Raw genomic sequence first — 22,154 nt, forward strand, 5'->3', positions numbered from 1 at the left:
TACATTAATAAAAATATTTCAATGACTAATACTATCTTTAAATTTTTAATGGTATTTATAATATATAAATTTAGTTGTACAATGTATGTTTTATGTATCTCCTTTTTTTGGAGAATCGAGAAAATTTTTGTCATTTGTAAAAATAAAGGTAAAACATTGTCAAGAATTAAAAACACATCTCCATTCCTATGGTTTATATTGGGGGAGATGCTTTGATAAGAAGCAGAAAGCAGGAGTTCCCCTTGTGGCTCAGCTATAATGTAACAAACCCAACTAGTATCCATGAGGATGGGAGTTCAATCCCTGGCCTTGCTCAGTGGGTTAAGAATCCGGTGTTGCTGTGAGCTGCAGTGTAGGTTGCAGACACCGCTCAGATCTGGCATTGCTGTGCCTGTGGCACAGGCCAGCAGCTGCAGCTCTGATTCCACCCCTAGCCTAGTAACCTCCATATGCCACAGATGCAGCCCTAAAAAAACAAACAAACAAACAAACAAAAAAACTGATAAGCAAAATTTCATATAGTTGCCCCTTTAACAATGAAGAGTTTATCCACTGAGCACTCCCAAAATGTTCAAATTATACCATAACTTTAATGCATACATATGGATGTGGTTATAGCTCCTCTAGATAAATTTTATGGGAAGAAATAAAAGCAAAATTGAGATTCTCATTTAGAATTACAATAAAGCTTAACCAAGAATCTTTCAATTGCACAGACTATTTTATTTCTCATCATTTTATGCAATCTGAATAGGAAACTGAAAAACCACAACACTTATGAGACAACTTCCTGTGGGATTTTTGGTGTCTGTGGCGCAGACTGAAAAAAAAACTATGTGTGCAAAATCTTTATAAATCTTAGAACAATTTATTTAAACCGCTGTGCCCAGACAAACAACTTTATCCATACCCACATTTTCTATAAGTATGTTTCCATTACGAAAAAAAAAAAATCTTTAGAAAAGCGTATGTGTTATTTTTAGTATGAGCTGTGAGTTTACACATGAAACACAAAGGGGAAATAAAGCTCCCGTGGCAGAAAATGAGACAATCTAGATAATTTTACAGAAGAAAATATATATACAAAATACTAGAATTAGGAGAACGTTATCAAAGTATTGTTACAACAAAATAAATAATTCCAATCTAACTCTTGTGCCATATTTTTAAAAACTGTATAAATTGCTTCAGTTTTCTTCTGCCAGTAAAGGTGTATGACACCCTTTAAATAAGGAAAAGCTTTTTTTTGTTTGTTTTTTGCTTTTTAGGGCTGCATTTGCAACATACAGAGGTTCCCAGGCTAGGGTCAAATCAGAGCTATAGCTGCCAACCTACGCCACAGCCACAGCAATGCCAGATCTGAGCTGTGTCTTCAACCTACACCACAGCTCACAGCAACACCAGACCCTTAGCCCACTGAGCAAGGCCAGGGATAGAACCTGCAATCTCATGGTTCCTAGTCAGATTTGCTTCCGCAGCACCATGACAGGAACTCCAGGAAAAGCTCTTTAAGGCTCATAAAGTTTCTAGGTTTCACAGATCAGTAACATTTCAAAAAAAAAATTTAGGGGTACAATATAGGATGACCAGATTTTAATCTTATTTTATTTTGCAAAGTAAAGACATTTAAAAACAAACATTATGGGAGTTTATGATATAAAATGTAAATTTTATATCAAAGGTTTTGCCACACACAAAAAAACTAAAAGAATGTTACTATCACCAACATAATTTCATTTTTTAAAAGGGCATGTAGGAGTTCCCATTGTGGCTCAGCAGAAACGAATCTGACTAGGATCCGTGGGGACATAGTTTCGATCCCTGGTTAAGGATCTGGCGTTGCTGTGAGCTGTGGTATTGGTCACAGATGCAGCTCAGATCCCATGTTGCTGCGGCTGTGGCGTAGGCCAGCAGCTACAGTTCTGGGAACCTCCATATGCCATGGGTATGACCCTAAAAAGACAAAGGAAAACAACAACAACAACAAAAGGATATGTAAACACTAAAAACAAGGCATTTTTTATTCAGTTCAAAATAAAGTATAGTCTTTCCTAAGAAGAGTTCCTCCTAAGGAAGAAGGGGGCCATCCTGCCTCTGCCTAGGGCTTTCTCTTTTTAGGGTCCTGAATGTCACACAACCAGGCAGAATGGAAACTCCTTAATTCCATGGGATCCATGACTTAGCTGGACTGTAGGTCAAGCCTCTGACTCATTTCTCCTTCACAGCTTCTGCATCCCATCTTCTACACTCTCCTAATGATCCCTCAAAGACCCCCTCCCCAGCCCAAGCAAATAATTCACAGAGAAAAAAAGAAACTAAGGAATGGAAACTCCTTTCCCTTCCTGCCAAATATGACACACCTACCTTAAACATATGCTTTTCTTCTCTCTTTCCCTCCCCCCTGGGCTGGGAATCCCATCTGGGGGATGCCCCCTCCCCACCCCAATCCCTTCTGTCTGGCCATCATCTTTGTCCTCGCTCAGGTATAAGAGTCTACCTCTCTGAATTCAAGCTTCCCCTAGTGTCTCCCATCTTAAAAAGAGAGGAAAAAAGAAAAACAAAAATGTAAAATCCTGACCCCACCCAGGCTACCTTCAAAGGTGTGCCAGCAGTTGGGGCATGTGCCCTGCAGTAATGTCTTGACTTTATGAATTTACTCTGGATTTATGCTTTTTAAGTCAGGGTCAAGGGACAACGGAGACACACTGGGGACCTGGAGCCTCAAATCACATTGGTTCTGTCCCCTGTGCCTCCCTGGGGAGTGCTGCCATTTCCATGACTCCTGAATCCTGGCCCTCTGTCCCTGACAGTGATCCAGTGAGATCTAAGAGCCTGGATGGCAGGCAGCACCATTTCCCACCTTGGCAGGGGAGCTTCTCTTTTGGCCCCCATTCAGGCACCAAGCCTTCCCAGCATGGAGGTTTAAGGATCTTAGGTGGCTGCGGGTTGCTACAGGCTGCAGCAGCAGGCGAGGAGCTTGACTTCCCCAGACCTTGTGCATAGCCAGGGCATCTGGGTCAGGCGGCTTGTGACAAAAGGGTTCTGGTAGGCCTAGCAGGCAAATGGGACCCCCAGAACCCCTGAGGGACTGTTCTGCCTGTGATTATTCCCAGGTCCAAGGCTGTTCCCCCATCTGTCCCTGTTTGGGGTCCTCTCTCCTCCAGACCTTTCTAAGTCTGCCTGTAATTATGTCTTCTGGCCAGCTTAAGGGACAAACTCCGGAGACAAACCAGGAAATAGGAATTATATAATTTAAGTAATTCCTCATACAATTTAACTGTTTTTGGCCACACTTGTAGCATATGGATGTTTTCCAGGCCAGGGATTGAATCTGAGCCACAGCTGTGACCTAGTCTACAGCTACAGCAATGCCAGATCCTTAACCCAGTACACCAGGCTGGGGATTGAATCCATACTACCACAGAGACAATGCCAGATCCTTAACCCTCTTCACCACAGCAGGAACTCCCAAGTTAAATGTTCTCATCTTTGCATTTAAAACTAGCCTGAGGAGTTCCCATTGTAGCTCATCTAGCTGAGAACCTAACTAGTATCCATGAGGGTGTGGGTTCAATCCATGCCCTTGATCACTGGGCTAAAGGATCCAGCATTGCCAAGAGCTGTGGTGTAGGCTATATATGTGGCACAGATATGGCGTTGCTGTGGCTGTGGTGTAGGCCAGCAACTGCAGCTCCAATTTGACCCCTAGCCTGGGAACTTCCATTTGCTGCAGTTGTGGCCCTAAAATAAGCAAAAAGCAAACCAAAACAAAGACGAAAACCAAAAAAAAAAAACAAAAAAACTAGTCCAATGTAAAGATAAATGATAAAACTATATGAACTATATGTACCTTTAAGGATACTTTTTTCTGCTTTTTGAACAGAGGGTCCTGTACTTTCACTGTGCACTGGATCCCACAAGTTATACAGGCAGCTTTGAGTCCACCTCCCTTGACAGCCTATTCATGATGAGCTTCCAGAGAGTTCTCTCTCACCCTCATGTCTTTCTGTTGTCAGTGCCCAACCAGCTGTCTCTGCATTCTTCTTTTTCTCCCCTAATTTCACAATACAGGAATGCTTTCCTTCTGTAAAAGACTCAAGCAAGAGATATTTTTTAAAAGTCTAATTGAGCCACATCCTGCATTCCCATTACCCAGGAATACTAGTATGCAAAGTTAACTAAAGAGTATGTACCATATCACTTTCTGGGTATTTATTTACACATATATATGGAAAGAGAAATAGAGAAGTGTAGATACATAGGTATACATTTTTTAAACAAATGATAAACTATATTTACTATTTTATAATTTTTTTCACCTAATATGTTTGTCTTGGAGATTATATCAAACAATGAAAATCTACTTCATGATTTTAAAAAGACTGTCTATCATTCATAATATGGAGATACTATACCTAAGATGATTTTTATATTATAACATTGCAATAGAAATCCTTATCTATGGCGTTCCTGCTGTGTTATAGCTTTTTAAAGGATCCAGCCTTGTCTCTGAGGCAGTGTGGATTCGATCCCTAGCCCACGAACTTCTGCATGCTGCAGGTACAGTCAAGAAAAAAAATTCTTATCTAAGCCTTTTTGTGCACACCTACAAGTCTTTCTCTGGAAGAGTTATCTAAATGGATTTTTTTTGACTGAAGTACACGCTTATTTAAAATAAAATTTTATTTAAAAACTTTTTTTTTTTTATTTTTTGGCTGCACGCATAGCATGTGGAAGTTCCCAAGCCAGGGAAAGAACCATCACCAAGCAACAAACTCAGCCACCTCATTGACAACACCGGATGTTTAATCTGCTGAGCCACATGGACACTTCTAAAATAAAAATTTTAAACTGATACTGTCAACTTGCCAACCAAAAATACCAAATCAACCTATTCTGTTTCCCCTACTATATACTATATGAACACTTGATACTCATCTTTTGAATTTTCATCCATCAGGTAGACAAAAATGGTATATATTACTTGCCATTTATTTCACTTACTCCCCCTTTTTATTAGTCATTTCTTTTTGCTTTGCCTAAGTTCTTTAAGGATCCCCTTGTATTTAATGCATTCTAAATCTCTTCAGTTTGCTGTGTTTGTGTGTGTGTGTGTGAGTGTGTGTATGAAATAAATTTCTTTTGGAATAATTTTAGCTTCACAGATAGTTGAAAAGATAGTACAAAAAGTTCCTATATTCCCTTTATCCAGGTTCCCTTAATGTCAACATTTTATATAACTACCTTAGATGTGTGTAAAAAACTTAAAAATTAACATTGTTACATTATTACCAAAAGTGCACCAAGTCCTGCCAATTTTAACTCTTTAATTTCTCTGATATTTTTCCAATTTTGCCAAGCCTCCTCCTTTCCAAATCTTATGAAAACTAGTTTGGCCATGTTCATTTTGAGCCTCTAGGATTTCTTAAATTCAAGGTTGTGAACACAACTATGAGTGAGGGAGAGTATAAATTAAAAAACCACAGAGGACAACACAGGGTACAGCTGGAGTTTCATAGTTCTGATTATATTCAAGGAACTTTTTTCTCAGATTCATCTTTGTAAAAGAACTTCTTGAGATATTTTCTCATCTCAAATAATAAATGGAGGTTAGAAGAAATATTTTCTTTTCATTTTTTTATTTCTCAAATGAATTTATCACATCTGTAGTTGTATAATGATCATAACAATCTGATTTCACAGGATTTCCATCCCACAGCCCAAGCACATCCCCCCACCCCCCAAACTGTCTCCTCCAGAGACCATAAGTTTTTCATTGTCTGTGAGTCAGCATCTGTTCTGCAAAGAAGTTCTGTCTGACCTTTTTTCAGATTTCACATGTCAGTGAAAGCATTTGATGTTGATGTCTCATTGTATGGCTGACTTCACTTAGCATGATAGTTTCTAGGTCCATCCATGTTGCTAAAAATGCTGGTATTTCGTTCTTTTTGATGGCTGAGTAATATTCCATTGTGTATATGTACCACATCTTCTGGATCCACTCCTCTGTTTCCATGTTTTGGCTATTGTAAATAGTGCTGCAATGAACACTGGAGTACATGTGTCTTTGCGAGTCGTGGTTTTCTCTGGATAGATGCCCAGGAGTGGGATTAGAAGAAATATTTCTAACCCAGTTTAGTTTAAAGTCTGTCTTCCCCAAGTGGCAGGGAGTACCAAACTCAACGGATTAAGAAAGAGCTATTCCTTAAAAGAAGCTCAACAGTTTGGTCTCCCAGAGTATAATGTCTGAGTTTTGTTTACAATTTATGTGTGTATGTGTGATAAAACCTTTATAAAAGTAGTTTTTTAAAACAAACAATAAACATAAACTACAGAATAGTAGAACTCTGATAAAAAAAGTAAATACATTTTTTAAAAAAATAAAATTATCTAATTATTTTTACAAAATAAATTTAAAAAAACTAAAACTAGAATTATCTAATTATTTTTACAAAATAAATTTAAAATACTAAAAATAGAATTATCTATTTTTACAAAATAAATTAAAAAAACTAAAAATAGAATTATCTATTTTTACAAAATAAATTTTAAAAAAACTAAAAATAGAATTATCTAATTATTTTTAAACTAAAAATAGTTTTAAAAAACTAAAAACAGAATTACCTGGAGTTCCTGTTGTGGCTCAGTGGTGAACGAATCAGACTATGAACCATGAGGTTGCGGGTTTGATCCCTGGCCTCGCTCAGTGGGTTAAGGATCTGGTGTTGCCGTGACCTGTGGTGTAGGTCACAGACGTGGCTCAGATCCCACTTTGCTGTGGCTCTGGTGTAGGCCAGCAGCTACAGCTCCAATTAGACCCCTAGCCTGGGAATCTCCATATGCTGCCAGTGTGGCCCTAAAAAGACAAAAGACAAAACAAAAACAACAAACCAGAATTACCATTTGATCCAATCCCACTCCTGGGCATCTATCCAGAGAAAACCATGACTCAAAAACACACATGCAAAAAAAAAAAAAAAAAAAAAAAAAAAGATACATATACTTCAATGTTCATCGTAGTACTATATACAATAGCCAAGACATGGAAACAACCTAAATGCCCATCGACAGAGGAGTGGATAAAGAAGATGTGGTACATATACACAATGGAATACTACTCAGCCATTAAAAGTAAAGAAATAACAGCATTTGCAGCAACGTGGATGAACCTAGAAACTATCATGCTAAGTGAAGCCAGACAGTGAGACACCAACATCATATGCTGTCACTTACATGCGGAATCTTAAAAAAGGAGACAATGAACTTCTTTGCAAAACAGATACTGACTCACAGATTCCGAAAAACATAAGGTTTCCAAATAAGACAGGTTGGGGGGTGGGGGGATGCTCCTGGGGTTTGGGATGGAAATGCTATAAAACTGGGTGGTGATGACTGTTGTACAACTATAAATGTAATAAAATTCATTGAGTAATTTTAAAAAAAGAAGAAAGGAATCTGTAAAAACTGGAAACAAACTGGGGTGAGAAAATATACATTACTTTGGTGTCATAACCATATAAAGAAAAGATTATTTCCAATAATTTGTACAAAGTGATTTAACTATATTCTCAGTGGAGTATCTTAAGGAAAAGGGGAATGCAAAGAAATCTTAAATTTCTTTCAGTAGTCTGTTAGTAATACTATCAGCATTATTACTTTGAAACTTCTATCTGTGTGTGTGCATTAATATAAAACTGTAACATATTAGTGTATTAATATATAATTACATATTACTATCTATAACTATATATAAGGGTATTAATATATAATTATATATTACTATCTATAACTATATATAAGGGTATTAATATATTAGGATATTTAAGATGTATTAGTATTATCAACATATAACAATGTATAATATCAGCATTATTACATTATATATATAATAGTTTCAAAGTTAAATATAAACATATAACAATTTAAAAGTAATGTTAAAATTATATATGTTAATATACCCTAGTAATGCTAATATTATGTTTTTACAGTAGTTATATATTAGTTAATATAACTAATACAATATTAGTTAAATATTAGTTGATATAATGATATTAATATATGTCAGTGTATGCTAACATTATTAGGGACCAAAATTTTCCATTTAAGAGAAAACAGAAAAAAGTATAAAATTGAAGGCATTAAATAAAAATTTCACAACTTTTTTTTTTAGGGCCATAGGTGCAGCATAGAAGTTCCCAGGCTAAGGGTCGAATTGGAGCTACGGCTACCAGCCTACACCGCAGTCACAGCAAGGCCAGATTCAAGCCAGGTCTGCACCTATACCACAGCTCGTGGCAACATCAGATCCTTAACCCACTGAAAGAGGCCAGGGATTGAACCCCCATGCTTGTAGATACTAGTTGGGTTCATTTCCACTGAGCCACAACGGACATTCCCACAATTCTAATTTAAGTTTAAAAATCAGAATAACAAACTTAAAAGTATATCTAAGAGAAAAAGAAACATAGACATGTATATATATATATTTCAGGACCCATGGAGATACCAAAATCTGCAGAAGCTCAAGTTTCTTCCATAAAATGGTGTGGTATTTGTATATAAGCTAGGCACATCCTCCTGTATACTTTAAATCACCTCTAGTTAACTTATAACACCTAACATGAGGTAAATGCTGTGTAAATGGTTACCAGTGTGCAGCAAATTTAAGTTTTGCTTTTTGTAACTCTCTGGAATTTTTTTTCTGATTACTTTTGATCTGCTATTGGTTGATTCCATAGATGCAGAACTTTTAGAAAACAGAGAACTCTGTGTGTGTGTGTGTGTGTGTGTGTGTGTGTGTGTATTTCCCAGCTCTTGCAATTGAAAAAATGCTCAACATCACTAATTATTAGAGAAATGCAAATCTAAACTACAATGAGGTACCACCTCACACTAGTCAGAATGCCCATCATTAATAAGTCTACAAATAACAAATGCTAGAGGGGGTGTGGAAAAAAGGGAACCCTCCTACACTGTTGGTGGGAATGAAAACTGGTATAACCACTATGGAAAACAGTATGGAGATGCCTCAGAAAACTAAATATAAAACTATCATATGATCTATCAATCCCATTCCTGGGCATATATCCAGACAAAACTTTCATTCTAAAAGATACATGCACCCCTATGTTCACTGCAGGACTATTCACAATAGCCAAGACATGGAAACAACCTAAATGTCCACTGACAGATGAATGGATGAATAAGATGTAGTACATACACACAGTGGAATACTACTTAGCCATAAAAAAGAACAAAATAATGCCATTTGCAGCAATATGGATGGAACTTGAGATTCTTATACTAAGTAAACCAGAACAAGAAAGACAAAATATCCCTTACATGTGGAATCTAAAATATGGCACAAATGAACCTATCTACAGAACAGAAACGAACTCATGGACATAGAGAACAGACTTGTGGTTGCCAAAGGGGAGGGGGAAGGAGTGGGATGGACTAGGAGCTTGGGGTTAACAGTCCAAACTACTGCATTTGGAGTGGATAAACACTGAAATTCTGCTTTATAGCAAAGGGAACTATATCCAATTACTTGTGATGGAACATGATGGAAGATATTATGAGAAAAAGAATGTATATAAATGTATAATCAGGTCACTTTGCTGTAGAGCAGAAATTGACAGAACATTATAAATCAACTATAATAACAAATAAAATAAGTAGAATTTTTAAAGGACCAGAAATAATAAAAACTCAATAGAAATCAGTCTAATCAATGCCTACACTGTAATTTTCCTGCCAGGAAAGGCTGATTCCAGGTCTGGGGCAAGAAATATACATCCCAATCCTGGGACATGTTGTGCCAGAAAGCAAGTAGGTAAATGCTGTGCAAAGAATAAGGATTAAAGGGATACAGAAGCCAACAATAAGTAGCTCCCACTGGCCAAAGATGAAACAATTTGAGCCTCAAGGAAAAAAAAAAAAAAAGACTGAAACACACTGAATACTAAAACCCACGAATTCATAATACAAACATACCTTATGCTTTTATACTTGCAGATATTTTGGGGGGTTTTTTTGTTTGTTTTTTGTTTTTGTTTTTGTTTTTGGTCTTTTTGCCTTTTCTAGGGCCACTTCCCATGGCATATGGAGGTTCCCAGGCTAGGGGTCTAATTGGAGCTGCAGCCACCAGCCTACGCCACAGCCACAGCAACGCCGGATCTTTAACCCACTGAGCAAGGCCAGGAATTGAACCCGCAACCTCATGGTTCCTAGTCAGATTCGTTAACCACTGCAACATGACGGGAACTCCAGATATTGTGTTTTTTATAAACTGTAAGTTTGTGGCAACCCTGCATTGTCAGATGGTGGTTAGCATTTTTAAGCAATCTGGTATTTTTAAATTAAGGCAATTAACATTTTTTTTCAGACATTGTATTATTGTACACCTAAAAGACTACAGTATTGTGTACCAGAAAATTCATCTGAGTCACTTTATTGCCATGATCTCGATTAGAACCTTTGTTATCTCTGAGGTATGGCTGTAATATCAAAAAAGAGAGTAAATAATCAAGAGATCATCCCCTCCAAAAAACTGCCTACTGAGCATCTCTAGATGTGACTCAGGCACCAATCTTTATTCTGTAAATTGTCAGTTAAAAGGAAAGAATACATTCTGTCTGAACACTACTGCAGATAACCAAATAACTAACTGATGAGGGAAAGCTTCTCATTAAAGAAAAAAGGAACTCCAGCTAACAAATCTGGAAGGAATGACAGAATTAGGAAATTATTATCTTGTTGTAACACTGAAATAACAGATGCGGGTAATGATCATCAAAGGATCAACCCATCCATCAATGTCAACATCATTAAAAGGCAAGCCTCTGTAATAGGACTGGAAGCACATGGTCAGTACTCTCAACAAAGAACTGCCCCCAGAGTGGCACCTGAATGAGATTCACATAGAAGGTGACTTCCATAAACAGAAATGCAAAGAGATGGAGTTGCAGGTTAAATGACTCCACAAGGAAACCGAGACAAATACCGAATGTGGGAGGTTCTATACAAGAAAACTGACCAGTTTTCAAAACAAATCAATAGTAAAAAAGAAAAGAAAAGCAAGTTGGGACTGCTATGGACCTTATGTGGATGGACTCCTTTTGAAACCTACATGTTGTAAAAAGACATTTTTGAGACAACTGGGGACATTTAATTCTGGGCTAAGTGTTAGATGATACCAAGATGTGATAATGGCATGTGACTATGTAAAGTATCCTTTCTGAGGAGACGCATATTGAAACATGCAGAGTTGAAACAGCATAATTTTGGGGACGTGCTTTAAAATACTTCAGCAGAAAGAAAAAGAAAAATTTTTAGAGACAAAAATGCAGCCGAAGAATGAGAACTGTTGATTCCAGGCAACGGGCATATGAGAAGTTTAATGTATTTTCTTTCTACTTTAGAGTATGTTTGAATGTTGGTGTACATTTGACATTTCTTTCATGAAAATCAATAAAAACAAAAATATTCCCATCAGCAAAGGTAGGTAGATTACAAATAACTGTCAGACATTCTTGCCATCTTTGTGTCTGGATGCTTCATGGCAATATGACACTGCGGGTCTTCTCAGCAAGACGTAGAGTCTTTCTTTTCCACCCCCTGAATCTGGGCAGCAGTGTGACTTGTTTTCACACATGATACAGGCAGAAGCCTAAAAAGCATCTGGCCACTGGGGCTTGCTCTCTCTTGCTACTAAGAACCCAGGGACAAGCAGGGGAAGAAGCCCAGGCAAGCCTGCTGGAGAGGTCACATAGAAAAGAAAGGAGATGCTCTGGCTGACAGTTTGCCAACATCCAGACAAATGAGCAAGGGAATTCTAGACCATCCAGTCCCAGCCAAGTCACAAACTGACAGCCTCTGCATGAGTGAGCCCAGGTAAGTCTAGCAAAAGAACCACTCAGCTGATCTGAACCCAAACTGCCAGCCCAAAGAACCATGATTGTCTTCAAAGGACCACAGATAGAGATGGAAACCTAGGGGACTTTGGAAGACCACTATAAGTTAATAATTGCTCCAGAAAGCCATCAGAACAAGGCAGGATTTTTTTTTTAATTTTCCCTCCTCCCAGCAACTGAGGATGGTAACAATCCTTTAATTTTAAAATCCATGTTAGTTTCAGAAACATTTCAAAAAAATTGTTTTGGTCACAATGTCCCAACAAAAAGCCTCTCCATTTATATTTCAAAAGTATCAAATAGTGTCAATAAACTCGCTAGTACAAAAAAAAATGATGTACACTGTATTTTTAAAGGCCTTTTGGATTGTGTTTAGTAGTAAGCAAGCTGCTGGTGTATCTTGGGAGAGATCAAATGGTGCTGGGAAAGGGAAAAGGAGCTTGCTTTCCATTCCTGTGTGAATGCAACAAGCAGCAAAACAGCAGTTACTCCAGTTAGCTGGTACTCAGCTGTGCTTTCTGTCAGCAGAAGATTCATTTAGTGAATGCTGCAGATTTGGGATATTTGAACCTAGGGAAGGATTTGTATTTCCCTGCTGAGAACTCCCACTGACAGGGTTCCCATTACCTTTCAGAATCCCAGTGCACTTCCAGTTGTCCATATAGTTAGCTTTCCACAGTTGTACACAGCCATGTCTCCTGAGACGACAGCACTGTCCCTATTATATTCCAGCTCACTTGCCAGACCTGGGAATTATGATTATCAAACTGAACCACCTCCTGGATTTCAAATTTGGTTGGCCCACTGGGAGAAATAAGTTCTTTTCTCACAGGCTTTAGTGTAAAAATTCTCACATCTTTGATTGCTATGCCTAGGATGTAGAAAGACCTCCCCAAGTTTGGAGCAAAAGCAATGTCATGGACAGGATCTGTGACTGTCATGAGGGTTTTGGCTTTGGCATATTTCCTGGCGTTCTCATTATATTCGAAAATGTGCACCTTGGCCATTGCATTAGGACTACTGTTGTTGCTGCCCACTGCGATCATGGCAGGGGTGAGCGAGAGCTTGAAGGATTCCAAGAAATGCAACTGCAGCTTAGCTTGCAGGAAACCTCATGCTGCAGAGACCACTAGTTGAGGTTCATGACATTTGGTACCTCATATATTCTTACTATACTGTCTGCAGGGCAAGTGGCTAACATAAGACCCATATGCTTGGATGCAAACTTCACATGGGTAACAGATGTCCTACTGTCCACTAGCCATGTCCTCTTTACCCAGTGGCTGTATCCTCACAGTTTATCATTTGATTCTCCTATTATTTCTTCCCATACAGCAGCTGTTCGGTCAAAAGAACAGGAAGCCAAAACCTGGCCAAATTCAGGATGGGCCCACGTCACACACCACACCGATCCACTATGTGTCTTCCAGCTAGCAATGCAATGGCAATCCCCACTTTCAGTTTTGTCCCAGACCTTGACACTCTGGTCGCTGGAGCAGGTGGCCATCTGCCACCTGTGAAAGTTTAAATTCACATCGTGGGTGAAATCCTTGTGGTCCGCATCGATGTTGCGTGCCACAAACATGGCTGCACCGGGCTCTTCCTGCCTCTGAGAGGGCGGTGTGGCTGCATGCAGACCACAGCCCACCAGGACCTGGGGTCAGGGTGAGCCTGAACAAGGCAGGCTTGCTTGACTAGTGGAGGTGGGAGAATTGCCTCAGGTCCTTGGGTGGGGGATGGGGTGAGGCCTACATTTGGATTCAAACCAAGGGCAGGAGTTTGAGGACTACCTTTCTGACTATCCCACATGCTTTATGGGATGCTAAGGAGGAGCTACTGCTCAAAGAAAGAGGAAGAGACAGCCTTTTCCGACCCCCTCTTCTCTTGGATGATTAAACTGTAGCAGAGCCTCCCTGCCTGCCCGCTTGCATCTCTCACAAGCACCCTATCTAAAGCAATTTCTTGCCTATCACTTTGTTTCTTACTAAATTCCTTCTGCACGGAGGCATAAAGAACCTGAACTCAGTGAGTCCAGATACCGGGTGAATGATTCTAATTTATAACCATGGGTTCAAGTCCCAATCTGGGTTCTGGCTAGCTTCAGGACGTTAGTGCGGTCAGTTTCAGTCAGATTTTAACTCCTTGTGCTACAGAGGGAACTCTGAGCTGAGGTGGGGGGTTTTTTGTCAGTTTTTTTTTAAGGGCTGCACCCGGGCATGTGGAGGTTCCCAGGCCAGGGGTCAAATCGGAGCTGCAGTTGCCAGCCTGTGCCACAGCCACAGCAACGTGGGATTCGAGTGCGTCTGCGACCTACACCACAGCTCAAAGCAATGCAGGATCCTTAACCCACTAAGCGAGGCCAGGGAACAAACCTTCATCCTCATGGATGCTAGTCGGGTTCCTTAACTGCTGAGCCATGACAGGAACTCCCTAAGGTATTTTTTACTGAAAGAAAATACTAAAGGATTTTAAATGATGACTGATGAATTTGGTTGAATCATATAACTTTAAAATATTCTTTGTAAGGATTGTGCAGCTCATCTTGGTACCATTAGCAAAATACTGTACTTATAAAATACAAATTCAAGATAATTAAATATTTCCCTATAATACTAGCTATTTATTTGGAAATAGCTGAAAGTTAACTTGATACTTTAATTTGTGATGAATATGGCTATTTTTAGTACATTAGAATTATTGTTTGCACACATTGCCACTTACATTTACATGATAATTTAACCTCTTCATTTATATTTTTAAAGCGGCAGTATAATTTTATGTAAGGACATTCTTTAAATAAGAATCTTATAAGTAAATGACCATATTTTATACTATTTTTATTGCATTTATTTGGTAAATGCCGCAAAAGTCTTTTGGCCTATGAGTTTGGGTTTAACATTATTCAATGAGGTTTAACAACACAAAAAGATGGTATATGGGAAGAATGGACTTTAAAAATGAAAAAAAAAATTGGTGGCAGCTTTATTATTTGTGAAACTAAACTAAAAGGGGACAAATGGAAACTTGAGGCTGGGTTCAGGGTTGATAGTGCAGAAACTAAGGACAACAGACAGACCCCTCATTTGGGGGAGTTCTTTTGAGGTTCTTCCTTCTTTTTGAAAGGGCAACACAAAGAGCTAGGAAAAGCCATTAGATTAATTATCATTCTACTTGATACTAAAATAAATGTTCTCTCCAGTTAACAAAGTGTGGACACATATGGTGAAAGCATCAGAAAGAACATGATGGAAATAATCTGGGAAAGGTCTTCTTGGACTGAAGTTTCCCTCACCTGCACCACAGTGGGGGTGACCTGGAGGAACTGGTGTCAGGGGTTGGGGGATGGGCCAGACTGACTCTTAGACCCCTTCTGGCCATAATTTTCAGTAACTGAAAAGGTCAAAAGCTAAAGGTCTTGTTCATTCCTGACACCTATGAGGACAGTGTCAGATGTGGTTATTTGTAGTGTCAACTAAAAAAAAAAAAAAAATACAACCTGAAAGTTGAGAGTTAAGTTTTATTTTGGGTGAAATTAAGACTTAAGCCCAGAAGACAGCATCTCAGGTAGCCCCGAGAAACCACCTCCAAGGAGGTGAGGGGGGGAAGATAGGATATGTGAGCTTTTGCAACAAAGGGGAGGTAGTAGGAACAAAAGATTTACAGATAAGCGGGTTTATAGAAGATGTACAGAAAACCCTTTCTATGGGAAGACATAAAGGTCTGGGTGTATTGGAATCACTCCTTTGATATGCTTTCCTGAGTTTCCTCACTGCTCATTGGCCCACCCTTGTGAGTGGCTGGCTATTCTCATAGATGACCATGACATCTTTTGTTCTGTCCACTAAATACTGCCTAAGAGGAAAGGGAGAATATCAAGATATAAGCCATTAAGGTGAAGGGGGAGGTGCCTGCAGCCATGCACACATTTTATAGAAGTTTGCTGCTGGTCTTGTGAAAAGTAACTACAACTCACAAGGAGCAGACATCACCATGAAGGATTTTAGTATTTTTCTAGATACTAGGAGATGAAACAAGGGGGCTCCTGCAAATAACTATCTGAAGACCTGTTCTTCCAGTTTTCCCAGAGTACAGAGCACCTCACTCCCGGTCTCCATCCTGAGCTCCACTCAGGGGGTGCTGTGGGTCAGTAGCTACAAGCGGCTCATGTTCTACTCAATGTAGAGGTTGATGGCAAGTGCCAAACTTCAGTTCACAGTAGGTTTTACAAAGTTTTAGAAAGACACATATTATAAAACTATATACTTTGTTTCTATGAAAAGCTAACTTTAAACATGTTTTATCTTAAATATGATTAATATTTCCAAAAGAGAGTACATATTATAGGTAAATGAAATTTTATAAAAGCTGGTCAAATTAATTTTAAAAACACATAAAAATCCAGCTAAACTTACATCTATGTGCGAGAGAGTGTATGTTTTGAAAGGGTGTGGTTTCCTGACTGAGTTGTTTGGAAACATTCTGACAAAGCCAAATTCATTTCTCTGATATCCTGAAGGCAGCAAAGCTAAAACAATATTCCTACACATATAATCAATTTAAGTCAATAAAGAAATGAAATTTAAAAGAGATTTCTAATAAATAACCTCCTAATTCCTTTTTGTAAACAGACTACACAAATAGCTGGATTAAAAAATTTAGTCATTCACTCATTAACTCATTTTTTATCTATCAAAAATATTCATATATCTCTTTATTTTAACAAATATTTGCATATCTCTTAGCATGTGCCAGAAACAATTTCTTTTCATTTTTTTTTTTTTTTTTTGCTTTTTAGGGCCACACCTGCATGCAGCACATGGAGGTTCCCATGCCAGGGGACCGATCGGAGCTATAGCTGCTGGCCTACGCCACAGCCACAGCAATGCCAGATCTGAGCCGCATCTGCGACCTACAACACAGCTCATGGCAATGCTGGATCCTTAACCCATTGAGCGAGGCCAGGAATCGAACTCGCAACCCTCATGGTTCCTAGTCAGATTCGCTTCAGCAGCGCCACAACAGAAACTCCTTTTTTTCCATTTTAAAAAATATTTTACACTCCTTTATTGTCACTTTTGTTCAGTGTGATGCCACGTTCAAACTACTCAAGAATACATTTAAAATGTGGTCCTGGGGACTTCCCATTATGGCTCAGCGAAACGAATCTGACTAGTATCCATGAGGATGCAGGTTCGATCCCTGGCCTCACGCAATGATCCAGTGTTGCCATGAGCTGTGCTGTGTAGGTCACAGATGCTGATCGGATCCCGAGTTGCCGTGGCTGTGGTTTAGGCTGGCAGCTACAGCTCCAATTCGACCCCTAGCCTGGGAACCTCCATTGCCACGGGTAAAGCCCTAAAAAGACAGAAAAATAATAAATAAATAAATAAATATGGTCCTAAATGCAGAATGCTCTCCTACTAAGGGAAAAGCACAACCCCCTTGGTCAGCACCTCACACTGTGTTGTCAGTAGTAAAAAAATCCTTGAGCAGTGCAGTCCTCTTCACCATCCCCACCCTACCTCAAGGGAAATGCAGTTCCATCTGGACTCACTTATGCTTCTTTCACTATTGTTAAGTGAAATTATTAACAATGGGAGGTCCAAGTCAACCCAGGACACAGCAATAACAGACAAAAAGACACAAATAATACAATATATAATAAGTAATTACACATGTTATTGCTTTAACATAAATAGGTAGGTATGGAAATTATATTATTCTGCTTTATTTCCCTTTCTGTTACATAAATGTTATTATTTAAATAAAACAATAGAACTAGTTAATAATGGCAACCAGTAGTAATTAATAGGACTAATTAAATGATGTTTGAAAGATATTTTAAAATGTTTCTGTCCTCTGAAACAGCAATTTAATTTACCTCTCTTAAAATTATTAGACATTTAAATTTTGTAGGCTTGATATTGTACTTTTTTTTTTTTTTTTTTTTTTTTGCTTTTTATGGCTGCACCCACGTCATATGGAAGTTCCCAGGCTAGGAGCTAAATCAGAGCTATAGCTGCCAGCCTATACCACAGCCACAGCAATGCCAGACCAAGCTGTATCTGCAACTTACACCACAGCCCACAGCAACACCGATGCATGACACCATGAGCGAGGCCAGGGATCGAATCTGCATCCTCATGAATCCTAGTCAGGTTCTTTACCACTGAGCCATGAAAGGAACTCCCTGTATTGTGTACTTTAAAGATATATAAATGTAAAACTTCATAAAAGGAAAACATAAATACAACAGGGGTAAACAGGTATTACCTTTATTTAACTATCACACACACATACACCCTGTTCCCTTCTGCTCCATGATCCAATAAGATATTTTTATTCTTTCTGCTTCTTTTCCCCATAATACTTCTCTGAACTGCCTACAGCCCTTGAGACATCCCTCTTTCCTTCATGTGGTGCCAAAAGTGAACACAGACATATTTAAATTCACTCTGATTTGTAACTCTGCCTTTTTCAAGCCCACAGGACAATGATCTCCAGTGTCAGTCCAAATTGGCGATATCAAGCCAAACATCCTCTCAACAAAAACATTTGAGCATATAGCAGTTTATTTACTAGCAAGAGCAGGTTTTTAGACTTGGGGAATCCATTTCTAACTTTCCAAAAACACCCATCTATTTTCTATTTACAGGCGTGTTTGTTAATCAGCTTCCTCTAGAAACTTGTCAAATAAGCTATGTCTAAAAGATTCACTGTTTTATACAACTTTTTCATTTGAAATAATTATAGATTCACAAAAAGTTGCAAAGAAATGTATAGAGAAGTCCTGCATTGCTTTCACCCAGCCTGATGTCAGCATCTCATACAACTCCAGTACAACACTGATACCAAAAAATGCGCACTCGTACAATTCAAAGGCTGTATTTAGATTTCGCCAGCTGTATGTGCACTCGTGCATGCCTGCCTGTGCATGTGTATAGCTCTACACAACTTGTATAACCACAACCACCACCACCCAGACACTCATACTGCATCTTCACCACAGGGCACTTCATACCATCCCTTCATAGCCAGAACCACCCTCTCCCCTAACCCCTAACCTCTGGCAACTACTAATCTGTTCTCCAACCCTATAATTAAATTACTTCATGAATATTACATAAAGGGAATAACATGGCATGCAACCTTTAGGAATTGGCTTTTTTCACGCAGCATGACTTCCCTGAGGTTTATACAAGTTGTTGCGTGTGTCAACAGTTCCTTCCTCTTTACTGCTGAGTAATGTTCCATGATCTGGGTGTATCACTGTTGGCTCAACCATCACTCACTAAAGGACATTTGAGTAGTTTCCAATTTCTGGTGATCATGAATAAAACTGCTATGGATATTGCCCTAGAAAAGGCAAAAAGACCAAAAAAAAAAAAAAAAAAAAACCTGCCATGGATATCTATGTACCAATCCCTGCATGAAAATAACTCTTCATTTCTCTGGGATAGATGCCTAATAATTCAAATGCTGAGACCCTATGGTGAATCCATTTTTGCTTTTGAAAGGGACTGCCAAACTACCTTCCAGGGTAGCTGTACCATTTTACACCCTTCCCAGCAGTGATGAGGGATCACATGCCTTTGCACACTTGTCAGCATTTGGTGTTATCATTATGTTTTCATTTTAGCCATCCTGAGAGATGTGTAATAATAGCTAACTGTGGTTTTCATCTACATTTCTCTGATAGCTAATGATGTTGAACAGCTTTTCATGTGCTTATATTTCACCTGCAGAGCCCCTCCAATGAAATGTTCATCTTTTGTCCATTTTCTTTTCTTTTTCTTTTTTTTTTTTTTTTGATCTTTTTGCCATTTCTTGGGCCGCTCCCGAGGCATATGGAGGTTCCTAGGCTAGGGGTCGAATCGGAGCTGAGCTGCCAGCCTACGCCAGAGCTGCAGCAACATGGGATCCGAGCCGAGTCTGCAACCCACACCACAGCTCATGGCAACGCCAGATTGTTAACCCACTGAGCAAGGGCAGGGATCGAACCCGCAACCTCGTGGTTCCTAGTCGGATTCGTTAACCACTGCGCCACGATGGGAACTCCTGTCCATTTTCTAAAGATGGGTTTGGGAGTTCTTCCTACAGTCTTGATACAAGCACCTTGTTGCAGACATGGTTTGCAAATATATTTTCCCCAGTAAATAGATTGTCTTTTCATCCTTTCAAAAGGCTTTTTCCCAGTGCAAAAGCTGTTTGTTTTGATTAATTGAAATTTATCACTTGTTTTTCTTTTATGGATTACATATTTGAAATCAAGTCTGATTGATCAAGATGGTGGAGGAGTAAGACATTGTGCTCACCTTTCTCCACAAACACATCAAAAAAACACATCTACGAGTAGAATGATTTGCACAGAACATCTACTGAACACTAGCAGAAGAATTTAAACCTCCAAAAACTGCAAAAAAACCTCCAAATAGGGAGTTCCCGTCGTGGCACAGTGGTTAACGAATCCGACTAGGAACCATGAAGTTGCGGGTTCGGTCCCTGCCCTTGCTCGGTGGGTTAACGATCCGGCGTTGCTGTGAGCTATGGTGTGGGTTGCAGACGCAGCTCGGATTCCAAGTTGCTGTGGCTCCTGCGTAGGCCAGTGGCTACAGCTCCGATTCGACCCCTAGCCTGGGAACCTCCATATGCCGTGGGAGCGGCCCAAAGAAATAGCAAAAAGACAAAAAACAAACAAACAAACAAACAAACAAACAAAAAAAACCCTCCAAATAAATGGGTAAAACAAAAGAGAAAAAAAAAGATAGAGAAAAGGAATCAGGACGATGGGACTAGGATTCCTGAGAGGGAGCTGGGAAAGAGAAAAGGAACCCACACCCTGGGAAGCCACCTAACTGATAGGGAGATCAGCCAAGATGGAAGGACCTAAGTCACCAAGAAAAGCACAGCAGCTGGACTGAGGAGGACAAAGCAGAGTGAGAGCTGCACAGATCATCTGCACCATCTCCCCAGACACCACAGCCTGAGTTGCTCGGGTGGGGGCTGGGTACTGAGACTCAGGCTCTGGAGGTCAGTTCTGGGGAGAGGACTAGGATTAGAGAGGTCAGTTCTGGGGAGAGGACTAGGATTAGGGAGACAGCCTGAGGAGCTAGGGTGCAGTGTGCCATGGGCTGGAGAGCAGAACACAATAGTTGAGGAAACTTGGGAGGAGGTCTGGGCCTGCAGGAGAAGCAAGGTGCCACTGTTGGGGAGGGCGAGAGGAGGAGGGATGGACCACCACAGGAAACTCCTTCACCATGCACACATGGACTCTTGGAGGGCAGGGTGCCTCTAGAGCAGACTATGGGTGGCAAGAGGCCACTTGCTTGGGCTACAGGAGACTGGGTGCTTCTCGTGCGGGCTACAGGTGGCTGGGCACCTCTTGTGTGGGCAAAGGGCAGGAGGGGGCTAGGCACTACACGGTACCTCTTGCGTGATCTACAGGTGGCAGGGACAAACCACAGCAGTCATCTCAGAAACCAGGGGGAGGTGTGGACTGTCACCACTAGGGGTCTGTGAACAGGTTCCACATGTGGCCCCAGTCACCACAGAGGTCAGCAAAAAAGAGAGCACTGCAACTGAGCACCACCCGTTGTTGCTCCCACTGCCCTGGGAACATACCCACCCTGCTGCTGCCACTGCCAAACGCTCCAACAGCATCTACACATGTGTGATCACTGACACTTCCCAAGATCCTGCAACTAGGAGCAGCCTATAAAGCACCTCCTGCATGGGCTAAGCGGGATAGGGTGCTTCTTGCATGGACTACAGGTGACAGCAGCAAACCAATGCAGTTATCAATGATTCTAGAGGTGGGCATGGCCCTCCACCACTAGGGTCTGTGAACAGGCACCACTTGCAGCCCCAATCACCTCAGGGTACCACAGAGGAGGACACTATAACTGAACTCCACCCATTGTTGCTCTTACTCCCCTGGGAACTCACTCATATACCCTGCCACTGCCACTGCCAAATGCTCCAGGCACCACTTAAATCTGCCTGTGGCTCATTACCACTTCCCAGGGCCCTGCAACTAGGAGTCGCCTGCACCACCTTCCTGCAGGTCCTTGCTACTGTCAAAAGCCTACCAGCTAGGCACTAACTACTAGCCCTACGCATTGCCTCATTCTCCTTGGAAACACTCAGCACCCTGGAGATAACAGCCTGCTCATACCTAAGAAAGAGATGGCAAATATCCAAACTCACACACCAAAAATAAATAGTCACCTCCTTCAAAAT

The 22,154-nt window shown here is 40.1% G+C and overlaps 2 protein-coding genes across 7 annotated transcripts in view; both read right to left on the bottom strand.

The window, feature by feature from the left end:
* TJP1 (tight junction protein 1) overlaps positions 1-22,154 on the bottom strand; it is a 265,471-nt gene that overhangs the window by 131,066 nt on the left and 112,251 nt on the right. The gene's annotated exons all lie outside the window — the stretch shown is intronic.
* Positions 10,267-14,175, bottom strand: SEH1L (SEH1 like nucleoporin). The gene is given in 3 exon segments (XM_021098906.1): positions 10,267-12,613; positions 12,615-12,969; positions 12,972-14,175. Coding segments are annotated over 3 exon segments (1,077 nt in total). The 5' UTR covers positions 13,501-14,175; the 3' UTR covers positions 10,267-12,420.

The sequence above is a fragment of the Sus scrofa genome, chromosome 1, assembly GCF_000003025.6.
Source record: "Sus scrofa isolate TJ Tabasco breed Duroc chromosome 1, Sscrofa11.1, whole genome shotgun sequence".
In the NCBI taxonomy this organism is placed as follows: domain Eukaryota; kingdom Metazoa; phylum Chordata; class Mammalia; order Artiodactyla; family Suidae; genus Sus; species Sus scrofa.